General features: G+C 40.9%; 1 protein-coding gene across 2 annotated transcripts; it reads right to left on the reverse strand.

Annotated features, from left to right (window-relative positions):
* Positions 1–6,244: 6,244 nt before the first annotated feature.
* On the reverse strand, positions 6,245–23,990 carry NCEH1 (neutral cholesterol ester hydrolase 1). 2 transcript variants are annotated; one of them, XM_061367257.1, is made up of 5 exons: positions 23,838–23,990; positions 13,931–14,159; positions 11,793–11,862; positions 9,197–9,368; positions 6,245–7,789 (listed from the first exon to the last, which is right to left on the reverse strand). In XM_061367257.1, the coding sequence occupies exons 1-5, from the start codon at positions 23,973–23,975 to the stop codon at positions 7,172–7,174; spliced, it is 1,227 nt and encodes a 408-aa protein (XP_061223241.1). In that variant the 5' UTR covers positions 23,976–23,990; the 3' UTR covers positions 6,245–7,171. The 2 variants fall into 2 exon arrangements, with proteins under 2 accessions (XP_061223241.1, XP_061223242.1); XM_061367258.1 differs by lacking the exon at positions 13,931–14,159 and having other exon boundaries at positions 23,838–23,973.
* Positions 23,991–25,931: the final 1,941 nt, after the last annotated feature.

Here is a 25,931-nt window from a genome sequence, read left to right on the forward strand (position 1 = left end):
CAGGGAGGTGAGGTAGTTTTCTGACTCCTGCCTTTGCATGCTTTTCTGCAGGGGATTTTTGGGTGGAGGAAAGATCCCTCATAACTAGATACAGTCATACTAAACGTATCCTGTTTCTTTGCTGAGCTGCTTTTACTTTGCAGTATTTCATAACCCACAGCACGTTTGCATCACAGGAATGAATGCGCTGGAGCAGCAAATGCAATGGCAGCTAACAGCATAGAGTGTGTGCATGTGCCAGATGGTGAAAACATCAAAGGTAATTCATCTGATCACTAACATAATGCAAACATCAACTTTTGACTGTGCCAAGTAACACTGGCCCCCATGGTCCCCAAAGCAGTGTCAGAGCTGCTTTGCCAGCAGGGCTCTCTAAGAAAGGCCCTTTCCTCCTCATAGCATCAGAAGCCTGTAAAAACTGCCTTTTACTTACAAATGAGTTGCTTTATGCACCATAAAAAGATCAGAAATGCCATGGCACAAAGTAATAGACCCACTTCTCCAGGTATTACCCCTAGGGGTTAAAACGCAACCATTTCCAGGGCACTCACAGCTCTCCATAGATTTTTGGAGATGCTGCTATGCCTCCATGAATCCCTCACTGACAAAGCCAGAGCTGTATGAAGGCAATGGAGATGATAGTCCTGAAAATGCAGCTGTCCATGACTACATAGCAATGCCCTCGGTGCAGCAAGGTAGGCCTGCCCTCGGTGTACTTCCTCTCCCTTTTGGATTTACAAACTAGAAACATGCACAGACATCTTCAGTGAGACCTGAATAACCACACATGCCCCAACTAGTTTGCAAAATGTCAATTAATAGCAGCTAGGTTACCTGAAAAAAGTCCTTATGGCATGCCAAGTACTGAAAATGATTCATGCCGAGGAAAGGTTCTGAGGTTATCTGTATATTTTGCAAGAAATCTTGGTAATTTCCGATTAGCATGAGTTTTATGCTTTGTCTATCCATGAATTCACAAGTCAGGGGCTGGGTTGCCACATCTGTTTTGGTGCAGTTCCCACAATAATGCTTTCGGTTTTATAGTGTTTCTAGAAACATGCTCCCTCTGCTGTCTATAGTGTGAATTATTATAATTAAAAACCTCAGATTAAAATTAAATTGTAATGAAATTACTAGGTTAACAGTAAAAACTCCCTTTCTTTATTCCTTTGCCCTACTCTGAATCTCACATCTTGATGGCACTGCATGTACCACGCCTTTCCTAATATTGGCACAGTGTTTGTGGGAGAGGTAGTTTTCTGTAAACCCAATTATTCTTGTTTTAAACTTAAATTTTGAAATGTTGTTTTAAACCTCTTAATATATGTTCTCAAATGAACTCTGCCTCTCCTATATCCCTAGAATGTCTTATGATGGGAAGTGCTGTGGTTTTGTAGAGCTTGTGCCTCAGAAGAACAAGTGGTTGTGATAGAAGTATTTAGTATTTTCTTGCTTATATAAAGTCACAGGAGTTATTTACACTAGAGTTTCTGTAAAAACAGTTTAAAAGGAGCTGTTGCAGGGTTTCTCATTTTCTTTTGCCTGTCTTCCTCTTGAAGAGTTGATAAACACTTTAAAATGCTATAGAAAATCATTGTGAAAAATTATTGAATTTACATTAGGGGTAAAACTTAAGTCTTGTATTAGTGATGTGTTACCAACAATTTAAACAACACTTATAAAAGAAATAAATGCCATTGGATTAATGCCAGAAAAAAATGAAAGCAAGAACATTTGTGCTTCCCATGGAGATGAACAAAATAAAATTGCTGCTTCAGTCATGCAATTGAGGGTAGGAGGTGCATAGTAGGCTACTGCAGTGGGAACAGGAAAATACAGCTCCAGCACCATGGAGGCATTCAGTGCAATCAAGAGATGTGCTTGGCACCAGGCTCGGTTTCTAAGCTTGGCTCTTCTGAGTTTTGACATCAGCCAGCCCCACTTGGATAAATACTCAGCGGCACCATGTATCTGCAAAAGAAGTGTGTTGTATGTATAGTAGATTAATGCTTGAATCACATCTTCATCTAATGCCATTTGAAGATGCTGTTGACAATTTTGTGCCAGACCCTTTGTCAGTCCTCGGGTGGCAGCTCAGTGCTGGTGGAAGGGCAGCACAGACAGCAGCGGGTCCTCCAGTGGGTGCTCACTGTGCATCCTCTTGCAGTGCCACGTGGCATGGGATGAGATGTGCAGCTGTACCTGGCCATGGGAGGCACTGTCCTGGTCCTCCCACGCCCTGCACAGGCACTTACTACTAAATCTTAAGTAAGCATGACTGGAAAAATTGTTCTGAGGCCCAACCTGTTTTTAATGCATTTAACACAGGCAGGAGTATGACTCCTGCTGACTTAAAAATAGGCTTGTAAGTCCTTTGAAGCTTTTTTTGCCTAGTACTTTTTCAGCAGGAGAAAGGCTTTGTATTCTGTGAAAGTCACTGCACCCTGCTGGACAAAATGGCAAACCCTCACATTTAGATATTTCAAAAGTTGTGCTGCTATGACTATTAACAAATGAGATAGAAGGGGAAGAAAGTGGGCAACAGTTCAGAAAGAATGTGAAAGGAAGGCAAATAGGAATGAAAATGGAACTAGGACTTTCACTGGCTAAAACAGATTTCAAACGTGGACATGATCTATAAACATATAAAAATATTTTTATAGATCAGAATGGAGAACATGAGCCTCCACTGTCCATCCTGAAAGAGAATAGCAGCACTAGTGCAGGTATTGTCCACTATTCAACACCAGCAGATGTGGTCACCATTACATTTGTCAGAAATGAAGAGGTCCCTCACAGCCCACAGACACACAGGCAAGGTTTCCTGCTTTGAAAATAACCACCTTGACTTTGGTTCCAACATTTCTTCAGGAATGCTGAAGTCTCCTGTTTTGCTTCACTGACCTCTGCTAAGTGAAAACTCAAATTGGAAATGCTGCACATCTGAAAATAAAATCATTTTCTCATAATCCCATGGAAAAAAAAAATCACAGATATATTTCACTTTATTTATTTGTTCTTCATTTTGATAGCACATCTCAATCACACTTTCTAATTAGATCTTACAAGATCTTTCACCTGCACAGGGAAAAATAGCAAAAAAATGGTCATGCATGAGATATGAATGCATTCACACCAAGTATGTTGTACTTTCAGGTTCTGAACATCATAAATAAGAGAACATTGAAATAGCTGTGTTTTTTTAACAACATCATTGTGGCAGATCATAGCAGCTTAAAAAGTTTAACGGAGGTTAACCTACTTCTAATATTTTTATTTGAAAAGGTTTTTAATAAAGTTTGGTAAGAGATAAAAAAAAAAAGAGGCCCAAACACTACAAAATAATATTGTAAAGAAAAAGCATTTCTTTTTAGTTTGTGGAGATTTAAACCCACAATGGCCTTTATGCTTTGGCTAGGGATGCAGGTTTGGAATTATTTAGATGAAGGTTAGGAAACTCAATTTATCTGTAACTTTTATGCATCATGAAATATCCTTCGACAGGTTTGGGCTTTAAGAAATGCTGGACACACATCCTTTAAGAGGTCTTAAACTAGAGACAAAACCTCCATTTATTCCTGAGACTATTGGCCAAAATACTAAGGACCTGCTAGATCTATCAAAGCAGGATACAAATGACTATAGGTTCTGTTATTTGAGTTTGGTTGTTTTTTTATTTAAAAGCTTACATTTTAATGCTTTGATGGCCATCAGAAACAAGGCAGTCTTGCAATGGGCAGATAAAGTCTAATTTTAGGAGGGGAAAACAAAGCTATCTACAAAAAGGAGCTAGTCATACTCACTGATTTAATGAAGATAAGTAGACATACTTATTATCTTCTTTCAGAAGGCTGACTTTTTACAATGCACCAGTGCAATATTGTTACAAGTACTTGGCCTGATCCTACAATGTGCAAAGTGCCCTAAACCCCTTTCTGAAATAACCAAGGAATGAAGGTTCTAGGTGCACGAGAGGAAGCACTTCAGGAGACAGGACTAAACACGTGAACAAATTGAGCTGCTGGAACATGCATTACTCCTAATCTCTTGCTATCAGGCATCAGCCCTCTGTAAGCATGCCTGCTGGCCACAGCTGAGCTCTTGTCGGAGTTAGTGCTCAGTTTCTAGGAGCCTGCAGCAGCTCAGATGGAAACAATTCTGAACTTTCAACTTCGGGCACCGAGACTTGTGCAAAGGAGAACAAAGCAAAGTAGGAGGAAAGCTGCATTTGGACTACCTTCGAGGTTTACACTGAATTTTAATCAAGTGTCTTGTGCAGTTATATACTAAAAGATCTTTTTAGAGCTGAAACTCAGACCTTTTTTTATATGTTATAGGATCCATCACATATCTTTGCAGCCATCACGTATTTAAACCATATAACTAGATAAAAGTAGTCAAGATAAAAGTAGTCAAGATATTCTGATGGAACTAGTTAATACTGTGACAGTGCATCCAAGTTGTGCTGAGATCCTGGATGTCTGTCAAGCTGGTGATGATTTAGTAAACACATTCAGTCCAGTTATATACTTACTACCATTTCTTGTGCCAAGACTTTAATGTGCTTCAGTGCATGAAGGAACTTTACAACCGACTCTATGAATATATATATTCCAGCTTTCCATTTCATTTCAGTTAAAAAAAAATAAACCAGCAGCAATTATATTATAGCTTCATAGCAGGTATTTATAACTTAGCTAGAAACAAATACTGATCTAAAGCTTTGCAGAAAGCTCTCAGGCAAACTTAATTATTATAGTTTATAAGCAGATGAACCACTTTCTTTTCCAGTAGTACATTTACTACTATCTTTTAATGGCAGCAGGTAGATATAAATTACATCTTTTCTGGGTTTACTCTTTATATGGGAAAGCAAGGAAGAGGCCCGTTGTTGCAACAAAGTGTAACTATCTATTTCTCAATATTTAAATCATGGTTTAAAGGCAAGTAAAGGGAGCTGTCTCCATACAGGAGAAAATGACAGATCAGTAATTTGTCTTTTGAATGGACTTAACTTTGTTTGCTGTCTGGTTTAAGTGTAAATTAAATCTACTGAAATTGTGTTTATGGAGGAAAGGAGGAAAAAGGATTTAAATCCAGACAAAAAGTTTGAATTCTTCTGCAGTATTAATTGGATATCTTGACCAAAATTTATTCTGATTCAGACTGCCACCTGGCTGCTCTAATTGCACTAAGTCTTTGTAATGAGTTATGCGGAAGAATCTGGGCCACTGTTTAAAAGCTTTGCCTTGACATCTCTCTGTAGACGTATGCTCAGAAATGAATTTCAGCCTGCATGACTGAGTGTACATTGAGGCCTTGTCTCATTTTTCTTAATACATACAGCCACATTAACAACCCAATATTTCTAGGAAGCAATGATTCAGCAAAGTCATTCTCTCATTTAATTTAAACACCAGTGAAAGTGGACTGTTCTGTGTATATTTTAAATGACAGAAGGCAGTTTGATCTACCAGTACCCTGGGTTTGTTTGTTTGTTTCTTTAATGAAATTTTCAGAATCCTGCTGTAAAAAACACTCTAATGAAATTGCTTTTGTCATGATCTGCCAACAGGCAAAAAGCCTCACTTTGATAGGAGCCAGGACAGAGATGGTGTAACTCATGGCCTTGCAGCACCACATGTCTTGGGGTGGGCTGCTCTGACAGCTATCAGAGAAGGGTGGGAAGGCAAAAGCTACAGGAGCAGTTCAGTGCCCGCCAGTCACCATCACATCCATGTGCTCCACGAATGCCTGTGAATTCAGCTTCACAGCTCCTTTGTCCGGTATGAAAATACTACTCCTCCTCTTGCAGAAGAACAAAGCAGGGCATAAGGAGATTAAGTTGCTCTCCTGGGGTACCACAGGAAGTCTGTAGTAAAGCTGAGAATGAATTTAATCTGTTAGTTTAGTCATGGGGCAGCTATTCTCTCCTCTTTACCTACTAACACTGGGCTTTTGACGCAACCCAAGGATGCAGCAAGCATCCTTGACAATATATACTGTAATACACCGTTTCACTTCCCTGTCCTGCCTGTCTGAATTTTACAGACTGGCTCAAACCGTAGATGCTTGTGCACACTAGGGGGATCATCTCACCTAGTGTTTTGGGTCAGTCTGCAAGACAAAGTTTAGCTGCAGAGCTCAGATTTAAATCTTCCCTATAGATAAGAGCCCACTTCTATTTGCCTGCTTCCCTCCTTCAAAGAAGGATGAAATATAATAAACATTATGAGCACAAAAGTCAATGAACAAAAACTTCTACTATTAATTACAAAAATTAGTGCAAACCACACAGCAGATTATTTTTAGTAAGCACAGTATTTCTGTAAGGAGGTCATACAGCTGAGGCTTTAAATACAGATCAAGTCACATTTTTAGCCAAATAAGTAGGCAGCTTTGAAGCTCACTCACATGAGCAATCTGGATTTTGCTGAGTATTTTATCATATGTTGTATCATTTGCATATTTGTATGTATGCTATAGTACTTTCATTGAAAATATATTAGTCCTGTGCTTTTATAAAACATAAATAACTAAAAGGCAATAAAGACCAAATTCCAAAGCTGAATTGCATTTTTGGCTAAAAGACTTTCCTAGCATCCTCCTAATTGCCCAGAAGAGCTTTTAAAAAAAAATTTAAACTAGCCATTTGTCTATGTGCCTAAAAGCCAACACCTAAATCCCTGCCTGACATTCAGATGCATGGCTCTGCTGTCAAAGGTGAGGCTCACTCTGACATCAGATGCTCCACACTGTTGAAATTAGCTCCCATTTTTACATATTCAGATGTAGATGTAGGTGTTTGGCTTTATCTCACATCATTTGTAAAATGGCGCCTTTGTGCCTAATTAGGGGTGAAAGCTTGAAAGTTGCAGCCAGTTAAGAATGCTACAGGAATGCTGATCTCCCTGCTCAACATTTCTTTGTTTGGCAATAGACATGTGAAAGAAGGTGAAAAAAATCCAAGTTTAAAAAAGTATTTCTCAAACTGCTTTGCTGTGTAAGGACAAATGAGCTAGCAAATGCTGTAGTTAGTGGTCTGTACCCCCAGCAGCTGCAGCTGAACGATGGAGTCAGAACTTGGGGAAAGTGCACTTATTAATCATTTGTTTTTTTTTGCAGGGACACCAGAGTTTTGCACCCTGTGTCTTCTAGAGAGATGCTGTCTTCAGAGATTTTCATCCAGCCATCTTATATAGCTGTTCCTGGTCTGAATGCCTGCAGAGAAATCAGTAGGCCAAATGGTGAATATCATACAGCCATGAAAGCAGTCGTCGAAGTGATCGAGTGTGACTTCCACGCCGGCATTCTCCAAGCGCTTGGCGTACATCACCCCATCATCTCGCAGGACATCATTCTCACAGGTCAGGATGTAAGTCTTTGGCTGCAGCTGCAGAGTTTCATTGTCTGCAAGGAGTGGGGCTGCTCGTACATCAAGCAGTGCCGGTATCTCCTGGATGATTTCAGCCTTGCCAGTGGTTTGTATTACAGGCTTGTAGTTCTTTTTGAATGATGAAGGCAATAGAGATGTCCAGTTCAGGTGTCCTCTGAAGGAGAGAGCTTTGCTAACGTCAAGAGCAGTGTGGTTGTTAATCAGCAGTGAGTGAGCCAAGTCATAGTTACCATTGAAATAATCTATCCAATAGTTGATCATGACATAACGAGGAAGAACAGGCATATTCATGTTCTGCTGATAAGAAGGTGTATTGAAGTCAAATGCCTGCAGGACTGGATAAATTAAAGCCTGCAGTTTTGGTCTGATGGCCAAATCCTCATCTTTGCTGAGCTGTGGGAAAAATATAGAATAGAATTGGGATTATAAAGAAAATAAAAATGACAATTTCAGTCTAGCACTTCATACAAGCAACAATTCATTTGTCAGTTTTTAGGCTGAATTATGCTCTTATGCAGATAATGTTGTTCTTCTGTCTGAAATACTAGCAGCCTGATCCTTTTCTTTTCTTGTAAGGATGGTCATTCAGGCAGATCCAGTATCCCATCTCCAGCAGAAATCAGTGGCAAAAGTTTATTGAAGGATATAAGAAATAAAATTTAAAAAAAAAGCATAAAGTGGCATTTTTCTAACACAATGCCCACTTTAACAACTGGCAACTGAAAGACTTCCTGAATCAAAGGAACTATAAATGTATGTAATCGGGTTTTTTCAGCATATTTATCTAATTGTTTTTTTCAGCATATGCAAATTGTTGGCATCCGCAGTTTTCTCTAGTGAAGGTTCACCATGTGCAGAAGTACCTCTTTGTGTTCATCTTGAACCTGTCATCTGCATTTGATTTGAGCCTTCCAATTATACATTTGGTGCCCCCCAATTCTTCTACTAGAAGAATCAGCAAACACTTATTTTGCTTCATCTTCTACACAAGCTACACAGCTCTCTATCATATCTCACCTTGCTTGAAAAGAATTATGCATCAGGAAAACAAATTAGGAATGCTTTTTCCAAAACATGATACTATTATGTTTATCAGTCCTCAATATCAAAACTTTTAGTGTAATTGTCGCTTATTAATTTTTTCACTCTAATTCATTATTGCAAGGTTTGTCAATTAATTGTCTGGACATGGTACGACTTTCTTATCACCAGTGGTTATGGCAATATGAAAAAAGCTAATAATAATGCTTCACTCAACCATGAAAGGTATTATTGCTCACCCCAGGGTGCCTTTAAAATCTTTACTAGATTAAATTCAGATTACATTTAAACTGCAGATACCCTCCAAAAAAATCTTTAAAATTGCGAAATGTTACAGGAAGACAATTTAACAGCAGAAGTGAGCTTCACGCCTTGTATTTTTTGGTCCTTTATTTGTATTTGAATGAAATAAAAACATATTTTCAGAGAAAAGCACCTAAAAATAGGAAGCTAAATTGATAAACTACACATGTACCTAATTACCTGCTTAGAAAAATAAAGAATCCACCAGCAAAAAGGGTAAAGAGACTAATTTAGCTACTTGCTCTTAAAATCTAGCTGATAACAAGTCATCTCTGTTGCAAGCTATGTGACTCATATTGTGATAGACTCATTTCTCTTCTGTAAAGTGACTAGATGCTGGCTTTCTACCATTCTGTCTTAAGGGTTGGCACATCACCTTAAAGAATCTGTCAAACCTATATGCATCACTGAATTAGGGATTGTCATAGTGTAATATAAAACAGACACTGAAGTTACCTGCTGACACACAGCAGCTGCCAAATTTCCTCCTGCACTATCGCCAGAAATTGCAATTCGACTTGGGTCAACTGAATACTCAGCTAAGACATCAGGCTGCAAAAAATGCTTAGTAGCACGAAGAGCATCATAAAATTGCTCGGGGAAGCACACCTCTGGTACAAGCCGGTATCTAGAAAAGAAAAGAGATGACAGACACTTATTACTGTCAATGTACCTCTCTTTCAGGATTAATAGGCAGTATCAGATATTACTTAATGGCAAATAACTATTTAATTAGGGTAAATACTATGGGAAAAATATGAGGTGTATAATGCTTATGTAAGACTTAATCTTACAATTAATGCTGTAATTCTGAAAGAGTAGTACGAACCTATTAGATATGAATAATCCCAAGATACTATAAAGCTGTGCAGCACTTTCCTAGGATTTTCCAATAGAGGATTTAATCACACATTATAAAAATTAATGAATATTTAAAAACACCCTTGGCAAGTGAGTCATTACAATCAGCCTGGTATTGGTCCACATCCCCACCTTAACTACTAAGAAGGAGAGCAAGTCACCTACATGCAACAGATTCTGCTGAGCCAAACACCTAAACAGTTCTGTTTCCTGAGTTTTTTGCCTATAGGCAGGAGAGAATGAACCTTGCTATACCTCTGTGCCATGAAATAAACAATAGCCAAGAAGTGAGGCCATATTAATTTGCTCCAATGCCACATATTCAATAATTCCTCTACTTTATCAAAGAGAGGAGCAGAAATATACCCATTGCACAGGTGGAGAGACTGAAGCACAAAGAGAGCAGTCTGCCCACAAACAGCCAGTAGCAGAGTCCCATTCATTAGATTTTCTCAGTTTCTAAATTCTAGTGCAGGAAAGTCTGTTCATATTTACTGAATAATTTGTCATGTAAGAGTTGTTACTAGGCCTTATGGTACAAACATGCCTTCTGTTTGTAGCTTCTCAAACAACAGATTTTACATATTCCCAGTAGAGCTGAGCGAAATGAGCAAAACAAAATCCAGTTTTCTGATTCAAAACATTTTCTCTAGAATGTAAGCTAAAAAAAAAAGCTTCATATCAGAATAAATTTTAAACTTGGGTTGCAAGTTTCAAACTCCAAATCTGACCTGCTTTCAGAAAGCAATCCATATACTGCATATCTAGGAGTACAACTGTTCTTTGGGAACTCTTTGCAAAACTGCATATTATAGACTGTGCATAGATCATGAAAGGAAGACACGCAATTAAACCAGTGAGAAACCTAATTAGAATTCACTGATTGAGTACAAATGCCTGGACTGGCGGATACAATCGCTAAGGGAAAGAGGTAAACAATAACTCAGAGAAGCAGGTAGAATTATACCACAGGTAGAATTATACCACCATAAACTAGAAAAGGAATGAAAAGTATTTTTTCAATACTGTGATCGCTGCTTGCCTGCAATAACCAACAGCTGCTTTTTTTAGTTTTCAGTGTTTCCACTAATAAAAAAAGAATTAAAAAAAAAAAAAAGCGGTGGCCCTTTAAAGTACACTATAATAAGTATTAAATGAGTAACATCAACTCCATATAATTAAATTGCAATTAGATCACAGAGCTTGATATGTAATCAACTGCAGGTGGGAAATTTGAGTAGTTATATCAAGTGATTGGGTTTGTCAAATTAAAAATTGAGGTTGACAATAAGGATGGGAAAAGTACCAGTCATGTTAGACTCATCAAGGTAATGTATTTAGCTAGTTAAGAGGTTTGTTTACCTTGGAATTGTTCACTGTATTTAAAAAGCATCCCTGCTTCTCTGTTGTCTGGCACCCTGGCAGTCCTTTGCTCTTGAGTGGAGTACAAGGCTTAAGTGAGAGGACTGAACAGTGGGAGATGGAGAGAGCAGCAGGAAACTGCCAGACTCCACAGTGTGTTCTGGTTAATGAGCAGGGTAAAATGATTTGATAATTTTAATGTCGAAGATCCTTGCACAGTATGTTTTAGAATCTGTGCTTTATAGAAAAGACTTGAGGTGGACTTAATACATTTATTTTCATATAATATATATAAACATTATTTTAAATATATATTAAAAATATATCTTGTGGGAGTGGCAACTGAGGATCAGAAAAGTCCCTCTTGCCATACAAGGAGGCATAGCAATGTTGCTCAGCTTTCCTTCAGGTATATATCATATCCAAATGTGGTTGGGTTTTTTGACTGCTTTTAAAGTTCAAAAGTATTTACATAATCATAACTTGACACCTGAGTGATCTCAAGTTTCATCTCCTTAAATGTAGATACAATGGCAATATGCACTGACATTTGCATTTTAGTATTTGTCCAAATGAATTCAGTGCTACCTTATTTTCCCACATTTCTGCCTTCTAAAATGACCTCTGAAATAATCAGAAACCCAAATGAATTTCTGATACCATTCCAATATGTTGTAATTTTAAAAGGATAAAAATATCAGACTGGTATAGACAATTATTGCCCAAGTTAAAGACCTATACACAAACCAATAATAAGGGAAAAGCTGAAAGAACTGTGTTATACATTTCTAGTACCTTAAAATTACTTGATCAGTTTTAGATTACTCACTCAACTGAGACGACGACAGCATTGAGAGACTCAGCCATGATTCTGCAGAGATTGTTATAAAGGCTTGTTCCTGGAATGAAAGGACACAGTGTTAGGGACATACAAGTCCATTTGTGTCAATAGTTGCAAAGCCATACGTAAGCCTTCTCAGAAAATATAGACATCATACAAATAGAAGCAAAGTAAATGAGATCAGCTTGCAATAGATAAAGTGCTAAATACATACTGTAGCAGAAGGAACATAATTCATGCCTTGAGAAGTCCTGCAGTCTAATGCATCTCTTTCTTGGTGACTTGGGGGTTGTAATTTCATCCACCTATCACGATTCTCTCATTTGGGCAAAATTTAAGGTACCCAGTGGCTTGGGGGCATTTGCATCCAAAGACAATTATCACTGCATGAGTCACCGCTTGTTGTTCATTTTATTATAGCATGCATTGCTTTGATTCAAATGACTTGCCCTATTAATGTCAACTGAACTACTCATTTAAGGGAGGATTAATAATAGCTATCCTACTTATCAGTGGACTGATTTTCTTTAATTTTATTCCTTTCCAGTTACTTAATCGTTAGTTCCTGGTAATATAATATATATTAAGACACTAAATATTTTTCTAAGTAGCTAGTCTTAGAATTTAATATTTAGTTGTAATATTTGTGCCATTAACTTCTTCATTGTGGACTTGAGGATAGCATCTGACACAGCTGAGTTATAGTACTATAAACAAAGTGTGGTAATTTAATATTAACTTTTTGCACAACAAGTCATATGCAGAGTGTTACAGAACAAATGAGGTAGGCAGGGCACTAATAAACCTCCCTTAGTCAGGCCTAAGAAAACCCATCTCAAAGCACAATTCCTCTGTAGGAACTGTTATGAAATTTTTAACTGCTGTAGGTGAGGGTGGTGAGGCTCTGGCACAGGCTGCCCAGAGAAGCTGTGGCTGCCCCATCCCTGGAAGTGTTTGAGGCCAGGTTAGACATGGCTTTGAGCAACCTGGTCTAGTGGACAATGTCCCTGCTCATTGCAAGGGGGTTGGACTAGATGACCTTTGAAGGTCCCTTCCAACCTGAACTATTCCATGATTCTATAGGACCACAGGAAAAAGAGACTGGGATTTCCCAAGGCAGGTTAAGAAAAGATTTAAAAGTTATTTAAGGACCTAAATCTCACCTAAATCATGGTCTAAGTGACTCATACATGCATAGTCCAAATGCAATCAATAGAGTCTTTGTTTTGGAGCATTTCAGAAAAACTCATTAATGTTCTTTTTCTGTAGATGAAGCCATAGAATGCTTCAGGGCTGTATGGACTTCATGATGTCATGGGAGCAATGGGGAAGGAAAAAGAGGAAGATTCCTCTGGGCTCTGGATCTTGGAGCAGCCATAAGAACCACATGCTCTTTCTCCTCCTGTACGATGTGGAAGGATCAGTGGTTAGCTTATTGTTGTCTATAGCTATACCTTAGTTTCTCTGATCATGTTTATGGTTTCCAAGTTAACTGGAGTAAACAGCATTAGTTACCAATTAATGTAATTTCTACTAGTGGTGGTAATGGTCCCCTAAGGGAGGGTGATAGACCATGACTAGATCTGACCTCTATCTGTTTCTACATCACACTGCCTCTTGTCAGTGATCAGCAATATGTATTCCCAAGTCCGTGTTACTTAAGAGCCACACACTAGCAATGCTGTTACACGCACTGTTGTTCAGCTCACTCTTTTGATAATTATTCTGCAAAAATGGGGCAAAAACCTTACACACAGTCACTAGATCCTGATCACCAAGGACTGACTTTTGCATATGACCACAGAAAACAGGGGACTGGCTCAAACAGCCTACTCAGGCATCCCAGGAATTTAAACAATAAGCTCTTTTGTCCTCTCAGGATGTAACAAAATTAACCTTTCTGTCCTTTTACAGCTCATGTGCAGATAAGATATGCATTTTTGCTGGTGTTCACAGTATGTTCCCTCCTCTCTCCTTAGAGCTGATCTACCAGACTGGAGACAGTTACTACTGAATTCAGGTATGTCTTAGCAAAATTGTCATCCCTGGCAGGAAAAACAGCTTTTGGCTTCCCCTGCTAGAAGAAAACCAGATCAGAACCTTATTAATTACTGGCAGACACATACTTGCACTTGCCAAGGCCCAGCCCCCTCCGTGGATGTAAACAACACTGCGCTTGAGCTTCTCATCTCGCTTTGCAGGGGGTTCAAATACTCTGACTTCCACACCGTCAAAAACAGCATCGGTGATGTTAATGTCTTCGGAGGAGACAGACTTCAGCTTGTCAAAGGTACAAATCAAGTAATTCAGAACTATCAAGTGATGACTGAGTCTCAGATAGTGAATTAGGTGGCACTAGGTGGGGGAAAAAGAAGAAAATTTCTGTTAGTTCAAAGCACATCATACAATACTGCATTGATGTTTAATGCAACTGTCTTCAAAAGGCAGACCCTATATGAAAATGAATACGGATTCTTAGAATATTCACTGGAAAATAAATTATTTTCAAAGACCTCTAATGCTTTTAAGACATTAAGAGAAAACCCTGTCCATAAATAAATCAAACCATGACTTCTATGTGGCTCAAGACAACTGAGAATGGCACTCAGATCCTTGCCCTTGAAAACCACCCTGAAAGGAGATGAACCTCACCAGCATGCTCCTCTTTGGGACTTGTGAAGCTCCTCAGACCAGTGCCAGCAGAGGGCAATACCACACAAGCAAAGCTTTTGTAGTGGTAAGGTATAAAAAATGCAAAGTATTTTTCTTGTTCCACCCCAAAGTGTCTTTCCACTTCCAAATTAAGAAAGTTCTAAAGGATTACAAAGAAATTTGAAAACAGGGATGACCATAAAGGAATATAACAGTTGTTTATTGCCTTGTCCTGTATTTACCTGCTGAATTAGGAAGGATCTGAAATACTATCCAAGAACCACGTCAGGACAGTGGTATAATGATTTCTCCCCCCACCTCCTCCCAGCAACTAAAGTGTATTACATTTTTGTAGGGGTAAAACACTATGAAAATTAGCACTGATCTGATTTTATGTCCCCTGTTTGTAGAAGGAGAGAGATTTTATCCTCTTTGGGTATCCAGGATTTTGATTTTAATGTTTATTTTTTTTAACTTTGCCCTGAATAGATTAAAAACCTGTTTCTCTCCGCAAACAGTACTGGAATCCAAGGCACTTCTCCAACCTAAATGGTCACAACTTGCTCCCCACATATGACCTGCACACTATTTGTAGTGCATACCTGTTTCCATTCCCCACATGATGCAGATGGGGTGGCAGAGTGAGCAAAAGGACTGTAGGGACTATGATGTCCAGAGTGGCCATTAAAAAGCAAAAGTGGGGTCTTTTCCCTTTTGTGAAGTTAATCTCTGTCTAGTGCTGAAGGCTAGAAATCAGATAATCAGCTAAGCCTTTTGTCCAACTTTCTAAGGCAAGGGAGTTGGGAGGTAAAATTAACACATATACCTAATGTACACCTGGAGGACCACCACTACCAAGGACAATTGTCAAGTGTGACCTTTCATTTTACATACTGGTACCAATACTAGGAATAAGAGGTGTACTGTTAGGTGTCATGATACTTGTTCACACACGACTCCTTTATTGGTTTAATTCTGCTACTACCACTACTGCAGTGCAGACCTGCTAGTATGAATTAAAGATGCCGACACCTGAGAGAGCAGGGTCACCCAGGACCGGTCTAGCTACATTCATGTTGTGGAGAACCAGTAGTTGCCATAATTTAACCTGTACAAAAACTATGCAGAAGCCAAGTCTGGTTCCTCATGACAGATGTGATTTTGCAAATTAGAGTTTCAGTCTCTTTCTGGTTTCTATTATCTGTTCTCAAGGACAGCTATTTCATTTCCCTGCTGGGTTTCCTGCCCATACTGCAGTACTGTTTTTGCAGCCACTTGCAGTGCTAAGTTTCAGCTCCTCTTCCAGGAGCGCCTGCTCGCAGGTAAAGGAAAGGCAAACAGAGGCAAACACGCACCTCTGGAAGATAAGAAAGTTTTGAAGCATTCAGCAGCATCCATGCCAAAGAAGATCTGTCTCCTTACGTCTACAGCCTACTAAGGAGCCTACTCCTTACATGAAACTTTTTAATCTGTTATCTTTAGTTTTAATGTAAAAAAAAAGAAAAAAAATACTGTTTTTTAGTCAGGTGCTATATGGAAAAGGCCCTGCACAACCCCACTTCCACTGCAGACTGCTGCAGGAAAAAGACAAGCTTTACTATTTCCCCCTTCTCCCCAATCTATGCCAAATACAATGGGCTGTTATGCAAGTGGGGAGAGAAATCCACTTCCAAAACAAGAATTTACAAAAACGACTTTCTTTTCTTCCTATAGCTTGTCGTAATGTCACCCTGCTGAGATAGTTTGGTGGGAATCCAGATTTTAAAATGTTTGCTGCTTTTTGGATGGCGTATCATTTCTTTATACTGCAACACTTTTCTCTGGGGGAAGAAACACAAAGTATCTCTACCCAGCAGGAAGAAACTGTGATTTCACAAGTCCCTTAGTGTCTCTGAATTTCAGATCATGCTTTTCTCCCAGTGTTACTTAAAAATGCCCACAGGAAGACCCCGTTCGAGTTTGAAATCTGAAGAGCAATATATCTATTCATAATTTGGCAATCAATTTGTGCTGGCACTGATGCAATCAGCTGAAGACCTAACCCTCCCTGTGCCACATGGAGGTTCCCAGGAAAGGTAACCACAGCAATTTTGGAAGTGCTGCCTGGGAAAATATTTTGTAGGGTTTTTTTTAGCCCAAGTGTGCTGCAAGAGATGTCCCATTTTGCTTTTCTCCCACTTTAGTTCACATTCTTTGTAGATGAAATTACCACATATTCCCTGGAATCAGAAGTGTTTTATTTTCAAAGCTAGTTAGTGTTGTTTACCAAGAAGTGTTTTGCTCTGCTCTTTAAACTGCAGATCACCATGGCCATCTGCAGGTTATCACATGCTTTCATGCCTATTTTCTCCCCTCTATTCAAGGATCCACTTGGAATACAAGTCCTTGGTTTCCAAGGCCAACTCTTTCCAAGAATCCAAAAACCTGAAAGAGATACTTTCCAGAGCTAGGCAAAAAAAGCTATTACCCTGATATTTGTTTTGGTTTTGTTTTTCTAGGCATAGGTGTGGGTTTTTTGCCAAGCATGTGCCAGACAGATTCTTTGTAAGTGTATCTATCTAATCAGCCTATTTGGATGTCATTTATAAGGCATCAGGATTGCCTTTTTTGCTGGCAATGTGCTAGTCTTGTCCAAAGTTCTTTCAAACAAAATTCTTCTTTTCTCTATAAATAAATATTTAAAATAGACATATACTACCATATCATTTTGCAATACAGCCACTGGCAGAGGAAGATGCATTTCACTATGAGGGTGAACTATCATCTTCACTATGGGAGTGGTGAGACACTTGCACCATTTGCTCATAAAAACTGTGGCTGCACCATCCACGGCAGTGTTCAAGGCCAGGTTCGACAGGGCTTTGAGCAACCTGGTGGAAGCTGTGCCTGCCCATAGCATGGGGGCGTTAGAACCCTCTTCCAGGACTGCATTGCCACCTGAAGGGTGGACCTGTCCACCTTGCTCACTGTGCTTCCCTGGCACCTTTCTTGTCCTGGCATTAACACAATACCTTAGAGCTTGACCTTGCTGCACCAGCTCAGTGTGAACCCAGCAAAACCAGAGAAACAGTATCAAACTTCAGCCAGGTCACCATCTTACTGATAACCTAAGGCAGAAAAGAGGGAGTGGGGAAAGGATGGGACTGGGCCGTCTGGAAGCAGTCCACGATCCAATTGCTTTAAATCCATGATAAAACTGTACCTGGTCATGTCATGTGAGCAATAATTGGTTTGATCTTCACTGATATTTGCAATTTTCACCACCTTTCTTGTGAGAACATGCGGGACTGTTGCAGACTCTCAAATATTGCCCTTAAATGTATCTGGGAATTGTGTGTGTGTGCGCATGTGGAACAGAAGACACAGTGACATTCTCTGGTGAAAAGGGAGAGAAAACAGTGCTGTAATAATATAAGCTAGTGAAAAGGGAGAGAAATCAAAGGGACAAGGGGGAAATTAAGAGACTACAGAAAAAAAAGTAAAGGCAAACTCACAGAAAAGAGGAGATAGCATAAACATGAAAGCCCTGTGGGCAATTAGCCCAGAACTGCTGTGCCAGCCACAGGCACATCACTCGCTATGGGTCAGAGCTGCAAGTTTTCCTAGGTAACAACTGGTTTTATGCATCTGTCTGAATAAGCATTTTTGATTTCTGAATAGGTAACTCTGGGGAAATGTGGCTGGTGAACCTCACAGCATTATGGGCTGGACTGACTAATGGGCTGACATACATGGAGAGAGCTCAGCTGCTGGGAAGTGAGGCAGGGATGGATGGATGAGCATGAGGACCCCAGGAGAGGAAGGCTGGACAGGCTGGTGAGGCAGATGTATTTTGCTGGTGTTTGAGCCAATTCAGCAAATAACACCTGTGGACATCATACAGTTAGCCCTAATGACAAACTATTGCTCATTTCCCATTGCAGCTTTACATTTTGGGGCCGTTGGCTCCCTGTGATCCATAGCTGCCTTGGCAGCAGTCTGATTTACACTTGCACTGTAATGCTTCCCAGCTCTCCAACAAGTCAGGCAAAGAAAACACTAGAGCCCCAACCTCCTCCTGTTTTACCAGGACGTCCCTATAGCAGGGGTTTTCAGGTAAGGACAACCCAGGAAACCCTTACAGACTAAACCGTTAAAGACTGCCACTTTCTTCCTTGTGGATTCTTTGGAGAGGGCTGCCAGATCTTTAAATATTTAACTGATGTAGGTGAATGTTTTCAATAAATGGAGAAAAGAGTCAGGGTTGCTGATAAAAAGCAGACAAAATACTGCTCTAGACAGCCAACATTACTTCATCTTTACTCACCAGTATCAGTCCCTAAACTGTTAGGATTCTTATATTTGCTCCTCAGCTGGTAATTTCATGAAGAATAGTAAAGGCTCATTGCTAAGATGCTTACCTCCCTCATGGACTTGTACTCCATATTAGTCATGTGTTCTATATTAAAAAAAAAAATAAAAATTACGTAAAGTTTTTCTATTGCTAATGTCTAACCCCTAACAGTACTCGGCACATTGGGATTCTTTGTCCTTGTATGACTTCCACAGCTGACATTGTCTTGCTTGTATCTCTGACCTTTGGCCATGAAATTATTGCAACAGGTCACATTCAGACAGCACATACAGGCAGTGAGCCTCTAAAGCCAAACTGAAAGCATCAGCTGCTTCCTCTGCTGCTTTCACAGCTGGTCAGGCCCAAGGTCCTGCACTGAGCTTTCAGACCTTGTCAAGATCAGGAATTAAGCACACAGCTAAGGCTCCTTTTTCACACAACACTACTCAGGGATAAACCAAATCTCACTCATGACTCAAATGAGTAATAGTGCCAGAACTGGGCAATTGAACTCTCTAAGACTAAACTTCCTAGCTTAAAAGATGCAGACACTCTCATCAGTTCTGGAATCACTTTGCAAAATGCATTCCAACATGCCAACTACAATATCTGTAGTCGATAACAGATTAGTGAAAAATAAACAGGATCATTTCCCCACTTAGCTGTGTGCAGAACATTGTTTTGTGTGCATTTCAGGAAGTTTATCCTGTTTAAAGGTGGATGTCTGTTTTATTTTATGGAATCATTTCTTAATGCAGGTGAATTATTGCCCAGTAAAGAGTATGTGGTTTTAACACTGCTATATAGACAGAAAGACAGTCCTCAAAGACAAGTGCTCTTAGTTTGATGAATTTCCTTTAGAACTGAAAACAACCATTTTACAGTTTATTAATTAGAAGCAGAAATGAGATTGTATATTAATGTAAGGTTTTGTGCATATACCTATTCACCCATGATGCTCTGCTTTTATACTAGGTAGAGACAAAAGTTATCTGTTACTGCAAATAGGATTTCCAGTGTGGTTCATTTTCTGCTCAGGTACCACTGCCTTGAGACCCACCTGCCACAACTAACAACTTGGTTTACTGTAAACCAAGTTCAAGGCCTGTTCTTGCATGTAAAAATATCAACTATTTACTTGGCTGGCTACAACTAGGATTTACATCTGTCCAGAAGTCACACACTCTGAAATATATGGGTACAAAAATGTCAAAATGTTAGAACAAACTAATTACTGTTTTCTGTAACCCTGAATGTTGATGTCCCATGCCCTAGTTTTAATTCTGATAGCAAGTGGCGGAGAAGCATGAAGGAATGGCTGATGAGGACAAATACAAGGATAGTTTTCTCCCCTGTATGGTAGCCTACCTTCTTCCATATGCGTCTACCTGATGGCCTCCATGCCAACCAATCTCTCCTTCAAAACCTCTGCTAACAGCTGTCCCAGTTAAAAAAATCCCTTCTTCCTTGCCATGCACCAGAACACCAAGTGTCATAACAGTAGGTGTTCAGAAATAACCTTTTCCAAAGGGCTTATTAAATAAACATACACTGTTCTCTTTACTGCAATAAGTGAGACTGGTTAGAGGAAGAAGTAAAAAATGCCTGTATCAATCCTGCTGTTAACAGCAGAATTCTGAAATGTTGCTTTAGACACTTTTTGACAGACACTGAGTAAAACAAATAGCTATGGTTTAATCTATGGTTCAATCCCATTTTATGTGGTTGTCCAAATTTCAGTGAAACCAAGTCTAACACACCTGTATAAATACATAGGCAGTTTTTAATTTCTGATCTAAAATGGTGTTATGTCACAGTTTTCTGTTAAAGTGTTACCATGTCCCATTTTGAGGCATGTCAGAGGGCCAAACTGCTCTCATTCTCAGTTAACTACTTTCACATCAATTTATTTATATTATTAAAGTCTAAGTTTCTCTGTTTTCAGACTGGGGAAGCACAGGACATTAAAGAGGGCACAGGAACAAGGCCCTGAAAACCCACCTCAGTTTCCATCTTCCCCATGGGAATTTTTGAGATTGGGCACTCCATCTCTTCCTATCTCTGTCCCCCCCAGTTTAAGATTTGGATAACAACACTGGTCCCCTTCTGTAGTACGTTTTAAACCTACTTACAGAAACTGCCCTATAAGCATTATGCATTTTTTTAACCATGTGATTATACTTGAACATTTGTTGAAGTGTCTCCTGCTGAGCCAGGACACTGAGTCAGTCCCAAGCTTGTAAAAAACATATTGTAGCTGACTAGGACAAAACTTTGTATGGAAATACAAACCCCTTATAATTAGTATGCTGAAAGCCAATGAGGGCCTTATTATGTTTTATTGGTAGTGATTATTAGTGCACTGAGAAAACAAACACATATCTCTATCCAAGAAATTGTCATGCTTAATAGTCTTCACAAATCTATTTCAAAATAAGCAAAAGACAATCAACTGTATTTGAAGCACATGAAGTTTGTTTCATACTCTTGGCAAAAAAGGATTACAGTACGTTTCAGAGATTTTAAAAACAGAAATGTACTTCTGCCTGCTATCAAACCTACAAAGGAAAGTAATAAATAGCAAGCTGAAAATACATTCAGAAGTGGGTGAAAGTTCAATGGTCACATTTAGAGAAATGTTAAACCATTTGGTCTCGCAATAGCTGTAGATGAAGAAAAGGGAAGCTAAGCTCTGCAAAAGGACATACACTTTAATTTCTATACACAGACAAAAGTTGTCTACTAACAAAATACTCAAGCTTAACTTTTACAACCTTAGCTGCAGTTCACACAGTTTCTTCTTAATGGCAGTCATTTATTGCTGACTTTGTGCTGTCCTTCAGTGCTGGAAAGGCTTTTCAACACTTGGAAAGCACCTTCTCTTTCTCTCTAGAAACAAATCTCTGTTGTATGATTCCGGGCACCGCTAATGCCTCACTGCTGTTATGCTTCTCTGTGTAAAACTCACTTGTTCCTTCATTTGGTTTGTAAGCTGCATTACAGGAACTGTTACTTGTTTGGTACTACAGAACTATGTATTTCTTAGGCCAGATATGTAAACAACTAAAAAATTGCCACTTTCACCTAATAGAAACTTCCTCACCCCAGAATGCCAGAACAGATGTGGGCACCTCAGACCTGCCTGCCAGCTAGCTCCAGCTGCCACCTGTCAGGCTTTTTTCTGCTAGATCCTCTTGGGATTATGACTTCTAGAATATCCCAAAAGAGGTACCAGCCTCCAAACTAGAGGCACCTGAATTCATCTGATGAAGCCAACATATCACATAAACAAACTGAATGTGTACATAAGCCAAGGGCAATATACCTAGTCAGTCATATGATTCTTCTAAAGATAGGTCTCCTTCAGCTAGAGGTTATAGCCTTGATTTAGGTGTTCCTGGATGAGCTGTGACGGGAAGTTTTACAGAGAGTATGTTTTGGGGGCATCATGCCTCTTTTATCCATGCTTATCAATGAATTTAGTCAAGCTAAACGCTTGCTATTCAGTTAGTTGAGTTAAAAACATGGACGAAGTGAAAGTCAAGCCATAGATTTTACAGATGAATGAAGCTGTTGTAGGCCATATCTGCATAATTTTCATAGCAGACATATGGGAAGGTATGCAAGCAAACATGTTTTATCCTGTACAAGCAAACAGGTTTTATTTCATCCTAAAGATAACACACTGATTCAGTGATACATTTGGACCATGAGAAGATGTGTGGTCTTTCTAGTCCTAGACTCTGTCTCCAACAGTGGCAACCAGAGAAGCTATTGAGGCAGAATATACAAGTCTGGACAATGTGTGGTCCACTCTCCACATGCTTCCCAGCATCCACAGAAGGTACATTTCCACCTAATGCTTTTGGTATCAATTTACGGGCCCTCTGTCCATTAACTCAATCTTTTTTGAATATGCTGATGTTCTCATTCACTCAGAGTACTGGGTTTTGTACATTTCGTAACAAATTTAGTAAACTGAACTGCTGGTAAGAAATTAAAAAAAACCTCATCAACCCAAACAAGCAAGCAAAAAAAAACCAACAAACCACCAAACCCAAATAAACAAAAAAACCCAAACAAATCCCCCAAAACAGAAAACAATTTTTCACGTACATAGTTCCTTACATCAGGCCTGACCATCACTGATCAGTCCTTGTAAGAGATCCAACCATCCTAGAATAAAGTTCACAGCTAAAGCTATTATTATAAAGTTTGTGATTTCTGCTCTGTTTCATCTAATCAGAAACACACTGGCAGAAAATAAGGGAGCCCTCATGAAGCGGCAACTGTCTTGTGACAAAAATCAAGCATTCGGAGAGTTGTGTTCAGTAATAAGGTTCCAGATCAAGGCAATTTAATATCTGAAAGAGCTCGCCTGCTCCAGTGCCTTACCACTCTCACAGTAAAGAACTTCTTCCTAATATCTAATCTAAATCTATCCTCTTTAAAGCTTAAAGCCATTCCCCCTTGTCCTATCCCCGCATGCCCTTGTAAATATTCCCTCTCCAGCTTTCTTGTAGACCCTCTTTAGGTACTGGAAGGCTGCTATGAGGTCTTCCCGGAGCCCTTCTCTGTTGAGGCAATGCACACGCTTGATGTTCTAACCACGGCCAAACCACGAGCGGCACCGGGCGACCCGCCCCTGAGCTGCCCGCTGCCTTCAGCTCGAAACCCATTCCATGCGGTAACACCCGTTACAGCGTCGACCAACCCCGGCTCCCGCCCGCCGCGGATGTCACCGATGCTGGAGGCTCCCCCTTCCTCGGCTTCAACCCCAAGACGCTGCCCACCGCACGGCTTTCCAGCCGGGGCCCTCCCTGCCCCGGAGGACGCCGCTCCGGCTCCCCGGTGCCCGAGGCGTGCTCCTCCCGGGCTGACATCAAAACCCGCGGGCGCAGCCGCCGCTTCCAGCCACCTCCGGCACTGGAGCGAGAACCGAGCCCGCTGCATGGAGGGTGGGAGGCAGGGAGGGAGGGATATGTCTGTCCTTCCCTCCGGAGCCGAGACCGGGGCCGTAGCGCTGGCGGGGCCGGTGCAGCTCTTACCGTCTGCTGCACTACGCGAAAAGTGGCATCCAGCAGCATCAGCTTCCACGGGTCCGACACGGTGCCGGGCAGCGGCAGGTACACGTAGTAGGCAGCCAGGGCGGCCACCGCCGCCAACAGCACACAGGCGGTTCGCATCACGACCACGACCACGACCGCTACCGCCGCCGCCTCCACCGCGGTCCGCGGAGCCGCCTCGCCGCGGCTGCCCGCAGGACGCACACCGCCCCCGGGCCGGCCTCTCTCGGAGGAAGTCCCAGCGCTTCCGTCCCCGCCAGCTGTGTGCCAGCTCCGGCGGGCGGCGGCCTGGTCGGAGGCTCCCCTGGGCGCCCTCGCAGCGCCACCCCGCCTCTTCCCCGCCGGAGAGGCCGCTCCGCGCAGCTGGCTGCGCCGCCCGGGAAGGCACTGGACAGCCACCGCCCCTGAGGCAGGCGCCTGGCTGCCAGTGGTCCACATGGCTGCCAGAGGCTGCCCCCGTGCGGCCGGGGTCGCCCGGGGGAAAGGTCTGGGCCTGGGCCTGGAGTCGCCGGGCTGGCGTCGTCCAGCCGGTCCACACGAGGCTGCCCTGCCGGGGCCGTGGGCTGAGTGGGCTCCTGCAGCGTGCTCTGGGCCATCAGTGGCCACCCAAACCCAGAGTGTTGCACTCTTTTTCCCCCTCGCCCAGGCCCTGCGTCCTGTTGCCCACTTTCGACCTAAGCATCTCAGTGTGCTTCTGTGTGGCACATCGGACCGAAACGAGCTTGACCCATGAGCAAAATCCCCACCAGTTCTCATATTCAGGGGTTGTAACACCAGAACATGTCCAGTGGCAGCTCCTCACCCACAGAGAACAGGAACATCAGTGTGCGGGAACATCAGTGTTCGGGCAGAGTTTGCCCTTCTGCAGAGCCCAGAGGCTGTGAATGTGGGATGAAGGCTGTAAAAGGGATCAAGTCAACACTGCAATTCCAGATCCAATGTTTCCAGGAGGAACTCAGGGACACCCTTATTTTAGCTGAAGAAATAGTTCCCCATTTAACACATCACAAAACAATTCCAAAAAGGAGATTTTTGTAACTTTATACTGGACTGGGAATTTATTTTTTATTTTTCTACCCTGGGTCAGTATCAGATTTTGATTTGTACCTAAGTTTTCTAAATAGGACTTTTCCATCACCAACGTGCAGGAAATAAAAGCACTATAGAGTTCAGCCTTGACACAAAGGACTACTTAATGCTTAGTCACGGTCCTATCTTCAACAAAATAAAATATTTAAATAGCCAGGTTCACATGCATTATGACCCTAATGTGGAAAAAAGAATGAACAATATGACTTTAAAAATAACATTGCTTTTAAAAGTGAACTCATTATATTAAAAAGTCACATAGAAATGTAAATAGAGTCCTAGAAAGGACAAGTTTCCTTTAAAAACTGATATGGAAAGGTAATAAAAGAAAAATATGTTTCTAAGTAAAAGGTCAGCTTTTAAGCCAGCTTTACCAGAACTGAAGTAAAACCTCACTGATTCTAAAGGTCACAGTACCAAGTTTCTGGAATTTGTGAGGAAATAAGGCTCATGCATTTTTACCCTGTTTTCATAACGACAGCAGATGGAGTTTCTGTAATTTTCAGTCAGTTTTGGGCAGACTATGATTGTGAAAGGGCAGCTTGGAAACAAGCATTCTCAAGAAAGCCACACACTATGAGATTCCTGAGGCCTCCAGCTTTTTGTACTGAGTCACCCATTTCTGTGTCATTTTGTGCTCCCATGTTCTCTGTTACCTTGCATCCTGCCCCCTGGCACCCTTTGCTTAGCAAACTCCCATTACTTTGCTTTCCCAAGTCCACACCCAGATTCCCTGAGTGTAATAATTTGTACCTGTCTCTTCCATCAAAAGTCATTGTTCCCAAACCTCCAGCAAAACTGGGGCTTGTTCAACTCCTCTCTCATCTACTTATCTCCTTGAAATAGACATAAAAAGGCTGAATGGAATTTTTCTGGGGTTTCTCATGCTTCTACTAACCCCCATGCTTGATATGCCCCCTTGCTCAAATTTTGAAAGCTGCTGCTCTAGCTAACTGAATCAGTATCTCTTTGAGGAATCTGGTTTGA

The sequence above is a fragment of the Neopsephotus bourkii genome, unplaced genomic scaffold, assembly GCF_033783945.1.
Source record: "Neopsephotus bourkii isolate Nb327-2 ecotype Australia unplaced genomic scaffold, CSIRO-AGI_Nbou_v1 NB_1373, whole genome shotgun sequence".
In the NCBI taxonomy this organism is placed as follows: Eukaryota; Metazoa; Chordata; class Aves; order Psittaciformes; family Psittacidae; genus Neopsephotus; species Neopsephotus bourkii.

Coding starts and splice junctions, on each gene's coding strand:
- NCEH1 (XM_061367257.1), bottom strand. CDS start 23,975: ATGCGAACCGCCTGTGTGCTGTTGGCGGCGGTGGCCGCCCTGGCTGCC. Junction 11,863..13,930: donor CTGGGCCTTGGCAAGTGCAA/GTATGTGTCTGC, acceptor CTTTCATTCCAG/GAACAAGCCTTTATAACAAT. Junction 9,369..11,792: donor GCTGTCGTCGTCTCAGTTGA/GTGAGTAATCTA, acceptor TTTCTTTTCTAG/ATACCGGCTTGTACCAGAGG.